The sequence below is a fragment of the Carassius auratus genome, chromosome 40 (genome assembly GCF_003368295.1).
Source record: "Carassius auratus strain Wakin chromosome 40, ASM336829v1, whole genome shotgun sequence".
Classification (NCBI taxonomy): domain Eukaryota; kingdom Metazoa; phylum Chordata; class Actinopteri; order Cypriniformes; family Cyprinidae; genus Carassius; species Carassius auratus.
This window is the reverse complement of record NC_039282.1, coordinates 1,427,598-1,434,459: the sequence shown is the minus strand read 5'-3', so window position 1 is coordinate 1,434,459 and position 6,862 is coordinate 1,427,598. Positions and strand designations below refer to the sequence as shown.

Below are 6,862 nucleotides of genomic sequence, written 5' to 3'. Positions count from 1 at the left end.
GCTTTCTCAGGTTTGACAAACCTCCCATTCTGAAACAGAAAACCTAGAGTTTCCCTCATTTCAGGGTAAACATACTCAAGAGTTTTCACTTAACTGACCCCTGTTCACCAAGGCTGTATTTATTTTACCAAGCACAAAACAGTAACAAGGTGAAATATTACTAAAATGTTCTATTTTAATGTATTTTATGAATGTAATTTAAGATGAGTTTTCAGTCTTCAGTGTCACATGATCATTCAGAATTTATTACAATATGCTGAATATCAATCTAATATTTCTAAATAAGAAACATTTATTTTTATTATCATTTTGGAAAACAGTTTTGCTGCTTCATATTACTTTGGAAACCCAGATACTTGTATTTATTTATTTTATTTTTTTGAGGATCCTTCATGTTTATTTGAAATTTAATGCTTACTTGCTGAACAAAGTATTGATTTATTTTAAAATAATAATAATAATAATCTTACTGACCCCAAACTTTTGAAAGGAATTGTATATAAAACATTATTCTAATACACTCAAACTCGTCCTCCAGAGGGAGCCACAGGATAACAAATCCTTTTAGATCTCATCATTTGAAATTCTTTAGGCTGTAATGACAGTAATCAGGTTTAAAGAATAAGACAATAACTGAGTAGATTATTATTATTTCTTTCCATATTTATTGAGATTTAAAATACAGTGAACAAATATTTTGGTTTGCTGATATTCTGAAATAATAATAATAAACAATACAGAAGTAATTTGATGAAGCACATTTATTATTTTAAATGTTTGAATTCCAAGTTCAATTTATCGAGATCCTGTTGTTTCTATGATGACCAACTCTACACACTTATACTGCACTCTAGCAGCCTATAACCACTACATTTGTCTGTAATGAAAACATACATTTCTATTTCTATTTGAAATTTAATGCTTACTTGCTGAACAAAGTATTGATTTATTTTAAAATAATAATAATAATAATAATCTTACTGACCCCAAACTTTTGAAAGGAATTGTATATAAAACATTATTCTCATACACTCAAACTCTTTTGTTTTTTTTAACATAAATAGAATAAGACAAACAAGCAAGCTATAACTTTTTGATTAATGTATTTCCATGTTTTTTTTTTTTTTTTTCTTTTTTTTTTGCTGCGTAAATTTAAGAGACTGCAAACTCACCAAGCTATGATTTTCTAGCCTATAACATATTTTACAGTTGATCTATATTTTCCAAATAAAGATTTAAAATAAAATTTTCACTATATACATTTACATTTAAAGACAACATTTTCAGACCTGATGATCACAATTTAAAAATCCCATAATATTTCTAGGAAAATTAAACTTGTTCACTTTCTCAATACAGAATACACACTGTACCTTTATATATATATATATATATATATCCATTAAGTGATCAATATCACAAAGATTACTGATCATTGATGATCCTGGTTCATTTCCACCCATCAGCATCCTGGGATTGAACGTTTCTCCTCTGGACATTTTTATTTAACCTGAGCATAAATCACTTCACCAGACCCAGCACCTAAATATATATATACAAATTAAAGGGTTAGTTCACCGAAAAATGTAAATGATGTCATTAATGACTCACCCTCATGTCATACCAAACCAAAGGTGAACAGACGTCTCACGGGTTTGGAACGACATGAGGGTGAGTCATTAATGACATAATTTAAATTTTTGGGTGAACTATACCTTTAATTCAAAATGCACGTTTTTAATTTTTATATACAGTATTTTATTCTATTCTTCACTTCTGTTTGAGGCTTGTATAAGCAGTTTTTTGTGTGTACTGTGACTGATGATTTTAGTTTGACTCACCTTGATCTGTCTGCAGCTTGAGTTTAGAGTAAACGCAGTCAGAACTCTCAGGTTTATTCTCTAAAAGATGTCAACAGTTAATATCATTAGCTGTATGTCCAACAGTGATATGAAATATCAATATATTTATAAACTCTCTACTGCTAATATATGTTAGTGAGTGGTCTATTTTCATACAGAGAGAATAGTTATATTATTTTAAAACAATAACAATCAAATTATTATTTCGTATCGGGTCAATTTCACCGTTCACAGCCACAAACTGACTTGTAGGAAAATGATGTGGTGATTTTTGCTACGGTTATGATCATAACATCATAAGAGCAGATACTTTTATTTCAGTTTACCTTTGTTTTCTTTCTTTTTCTTCTCTTTCTTTGTAGATTTCAGTTCAATCTCAGCATAGGTGAGTTCAGAAGGTGCACTTACACTGTCTACAATGAGGAAAAAACACTTGGTTTAACTGGATTTGCTCTGCAGATATCACAGTGATAAAAAGATGGACTTAAGTTCTAAAATATGTTATTTACCTGTGCTTATGTCATTATCAACAGTTGCATAAATAGCTGCAGTAGAGTCATAAATATGAGCAGTTCTTGTAATAAATAACTTGCATTTTACATTTATTAATTTCCAATCACACACACACACATATATACATATATTTATTAAGTTAAAAGTTACCCATAAGTGTCTTCTAAAGGTTTAGGGGTATAGATTTATGGGTAGAGGGTAAAGACTGACCAGTGAGCAGTGTCTTGTCTCGCACTTCTCTCTGGTTCTGCTCTGATTTCTGACTGACGGCAGAGGGAGACTGAGACTGAGATCTTCCACCTACACAAACATAACATGTCTTTATTGGCATTCAAAGGAACCTTTTCTATGCACAAAAAGCTCTTCGTAGTAAAAAAAAAGAAAAAAAAGGTTCTTCTGTGTCATCGCTGTGAAAACCCTGTTTGAAACCTTTATTTTGAAAAGTGCAGCTGAAAACTGCTCAGAAACCTTCTAAAATCGGCCGACATAACAGCTTAACCAGGTTAGGAGACCAGTTAAGACCAGAGAACCATCTCAGGCTGTTGTGGGATATAAGCTCACAAACATTAGAAACAGAGCTAGTATTTGCAAATGTGCTATGGAAAATTTATCTAACCTTTGTTGTTTCTGTAGCGCCACATCAGGACCAAGAAGACAATGATCAAAAAAGTGATAGTCAGTCCTGCAGTCACTCCAATTATCATGGGTTTATAAGACCTTGAGTCTGCGGAAGCTGAGATATATTTTTAAATTTAGATTAGTGCTGTAAAGTCTACAGAAATATTTCAATAGTGTTTATAGCTCTTACACTTATCCCTGACTGAGATCCAGCTCTTGGGTGACTCTCCTCTCGTCGGGTGTTTGCAGTAGTAGAAACCCTCATGTGACTTTGAGACAGTGGTGATGTTCATCTCTGTAGTTTGATTCTGGATGAGTGATCCATCTTTATAGAAATCAGCTCTGAGGTTTGCTGGGGCTGTACGTCGATATAAACAGCGCAGAATCAGATGATCTCCTTCAGTCACAGGATGAACAGGACTCTCCAGAATCACACCAGCTACAGAAACAGAGCAAACACACACCGATCACATAAATAGTTTCATTTTATAAATGATTACATTTTTGGTACCACTTCCTCGTTGAGTGTTTTTTGTCCACTGATGATTAATCAACCTGTTTCCTGCATTGATTGTAAACTGATTAAACACAGACTCACAGTGTACAGTGATATTAACCGGATGATGTTTCGCTCCAGATTCAGACTCACACCAGTACACTCCAGTGTATGATGGGACGGTGGAGCTGAATGTACATGTAGATCCTCCATGTAATGAACAATCTTCCAGCCGTCCACCGTCTGTGTATCTTCTCACTCTCCATCCAGTAGAGTTACTCTGGTCCTCACAGCTCAGAGAGAGAGAGACAGATGTGAACTGTTGAGTTCTGCTGGGACTGACGCTCAGAGAGACTGGAGGAGAAACACCTGAGAAGACAATCACAGCTGCAGAGTTTCAGATTTGAGTATAGAAATACTCTTGATTAGATATGAACCGATAGTTTAATTGTGTTTGAACTCACCAGTGACCCACAGCAGCTGTGTGTTGCTGAACTGTGTTTTATAGACTGATTTCTCTCTCTCTGCTCTGCACACATAAACTCCTGTGTGATTTAGAGCAACAGAACTGACCGTGTAGTTTCCTCCTGCTCCTCTGCTGCTGTCTGACAGCTGATCATACTGATCTGGAGAACCAGAGAATGGATATTAAATGGTATTTTGGGCTTGAATCAAATCAGCTAATCAGAAGTTAGCACATGAAGCACATTATAACTTACCTGGTGAGACAGTTAAAGTGAACCAGCTGAACGTCCAGCCTGTAGAGAAGCTGTGAACCTCACAGATCAGAGTCACTGGATCTCCTTCAGTCAACCAGTTCTGTGGAGAAACACTTAAAACTGCTCTGGGATCTGAAACAGAGAAATCACTCATTAATAACATGTTAAACGTGTGTTTGTGTGTGTATGAAGAGATGATGAACCTCACCTGATACTGTCAGTGTAACTTTATCACTCATTTGTGACCTGCGTGATCCTGCTGTCCCTGATCCTTTACAGGTGTATTTACCTGCGTCAGACTCAGTAACAGACCAGAGTGCACAGCAAAATCCCCAGTGTTAGTGTTAATTTAACACTCTGAGTGTGGACTCATATAAACACTGAAGCAGTGTTAAAAGTAACACTGAAGCAGAGTTGAAGTTAATGAGATAATTAAGAAGTTAATTGAGTTATGATTAAGCATTATTGAAGACACCTGATGTTAACAAGCAGAATCACAAACGAGAAAAATCACAATTTGTGTATCACCATTATAGTGTTCAGTGTTTGCTTTAGCTGGGATCTTGGCTTGTAACTTTTTACTTTTAAAGTTTGTTTGTCAAACCAAGAGCAAAAATCATCGCATGTTGATGATTATGTTTTAATGTAATCGTTGTTTGACATGAATCACTCAACTCCTTTACAGTCTTTTCTCAAAGTAAAACTTCCATTATTGATTGTCACAGCTTTGATTCCACAATGAAAAAATCTGTGTTTTCTATACATTTTGTAGGTATCCCTTGCAAGTGATTCTGATTTTTTTTTTATTAAAGAATTCTAATTTTAGGCACACACAGATAACAATAATAAACGTATGAATCTCAACAACGGTGACAAACAACATATTCAGATAAACAGACCAACTCTGAACATCACAAAACTAGATACAAAAAATTAACATAAAAACAGCAAAAATAAAATAAAGTTAGAATAAAAAGTTAAAAAGACAGTTCAGCTCATAATTTATTCATGCCGCAATGCATGATGGGAGCCATGGATGAGTTTTTATTGGCTACAACATGCTTTTTTGATGGTCACCGTTGTTGTGATGCTCACGCTGATTCCTGATGTCTGTGTGTCCAAGCAAAAGATTACTTTTTTTTTTTACGTAGAACTAACTATTAAAAACATGTAATACTATGTCAGAAATGTTGGGTTGCTTACTTTTCTTTTTCACTTAATTTATGTATGCAGTAAAGAAACTTAAACTCAGGCATTCAGGTCACTCTATAACAAATAGCTCAAATCACAATCAATGGCACACATGATTGCCTTTGCTGTGGTCTGTCTGTATGATATAATTCAGTCACCACAGCCACATAAAATCTAAATATAATAACTGAAGGGTCAAGATCCCAACTAAAGCAAACATTGAACACCATAATGGTGATACACAAATTGTGATTTTCTCGTTTGGTGATTCTGCTTGTTAACATCAGGTGTCTTCAATAATGGTCAATCATAACTCAATTAACTTCTTAATTATCTCATTAACTTCAACTCTGCTTCAGTGTTACTTTTAACACTGCTTTAGTGTTTATATGAGTCCACACTCAAGAGTGTTAAATTAACACTGGGGATTTTGCTGTGTGTGTGTTCCTGCTGATCACTGATAACACTGAATGTACCTTCTTTATACCAGCTGTATCTCCAGCTAGTGACTCCTTCATCATATATGTCACATCTGAGAGTGACTTTCTCTCCTCTGAACACATGTTGAGCAGGTGTAATGGTCACGTTGGGTTTTGGTCTTTCTGTACAATGAAAACAATTCACAGTGAAATAATGTAGTAATTTAATACATACAAATAATCAAATGTGTACTTTGATACTTGCCGTATATTGTCACTACTACTGGTTTACTGTAATCAGTGTAATATCCTCTAATTCGTGCTCTGCACCTGTACTCTCCTCCATCAGAGACTTCAACATGATTGATTGTTTTAATTGCAGCTTCAGTAGATTCAGTGTTTGAGTCTTTACTCCAGAGAAACTCCCATCCATTCTGTGACTGAATCAGCTTACATCTCAGAGTAACTGAGTCTCCAATGAACACTGAACTCTGTGGCTTAACAGTCAGAGTTGGTTTAGGAGGACCTGTCAATATATAGTCAGTGTGATCATGAGTTATGAAAGGTTTTCAGCAGAAGATCACTGGTAAATCATTAGTGCATACTGATTTCTAATAAAATGTAAGAAATAAAGCTGCAAACAGGAACAAGTTTGGTGATCATTCCCTCAGTTCAGTGCAAAGAGTTCAAGGACAACAAATGTGCAAAGACCATCAGACGGGTTTCTAACACAATCTTTACGTTAATAACCCAGAGTTTGAGCTTCTGTGCCACACAACCTACATCTACAGCAGCAGTCAAAGAGACATGTTAACAAAGTTTTGTTTACAGCAGTTTACAGTAAAACTCAAAATGGCAAAGAGGTCAACAATAGAAAAAAACTAGTATTAATTCTGAGAGCTTATTTAACTTATTCTGCAGAGATACATCACAACTACTTTCTTAGAGTGTAATTTGGTTATGTTGAACCATAAAAACAATCTTTTGTGAAAATAAAATGAATAGGAGGAAATATTTTGCCTGATGATCAAGACTGCAGAAAAC

General features: G+C 34.7%; 1 protein-coding gene and 1 long non-coding RNA gene across 3 annotated transcripts; both read right to left on the bottom strand.

Moving 5' to 3' along the window:
- Positions 1-1,404: 1,404 nt before the first annotated feature.
- LOC113058211 (uncharacterized) lies at positions 1,405-2,476 on the bottom strand. Of its 2 annotated transcripts, XR_003277940.1 has the most exons (4): positions 2,372-2,476; positions 2,189-2,275; positions 1,842-1,901; positions 1,405-1,542 (listed from the first exon to the last, which is right to left on the bottom strand). It is a non-coding gene; the product is annotated as an uncharacterized LOC113058211 (long non-coding RNA). The 2 variants fall into 2 exon arrangements; XR_003277939.1 differs by having other exon boundaries at positions 2,189-2,476.
- A 491-nt stretch (positions 2,477-2,967) lies between these two features.
- Positions 2,968-4,514, bottom strand: LOC113058200 (Fc receptor-like protein 5). Its single transcript, XM_026225888.1, has 6 exons — positions 4,417-4,514; positions 4,209-4,340; positions 3,954-4,115; positions 3,592-3,858; positions 3,184-3,432; positions 2,968-3,108 (listed from the first exon to the last, which is right to left on the bottom strand). The coding sequence occupies exons 1-6, from the start codon at positions 4,445-4,447 to the stop codon at positions 2,987-2,989; spliced, it is 963 nt and encodes a 320-aa protein (XP_026081673.1). The 5' UTR covers positions 4,448-4,514; the 3' UTR covers positions 2,968-2,986.
- Between the last annotated feature and the right edge of the window lie 2,348 nt (positions 4,515-6,862).

Excerpts from the sequence above, each read along its gene's own strand:
- LOC113058200 (XM_026225888.1), bottom strand. The coding sequence starts at position 4,447 with ATGAGTGATAAAGTTACACTGACAGTATCAG. Across the intron at positions 3,859-3,953 it reads ACAGCTGCTGTGGGTCACTG|GTGTTTCTCCTCCAGTCTCT; the intron begins GTGAGTTCAAAC and ends TTGTCTTCTCAG. Across the intron at positions 3,109-3,183 it reads GATCTCAGTCAGGGATAAGT|CTTCCGCAGACTCAAGGTCT; the intron begins GTAAGAGCTATA and ends AATATATCTCAG.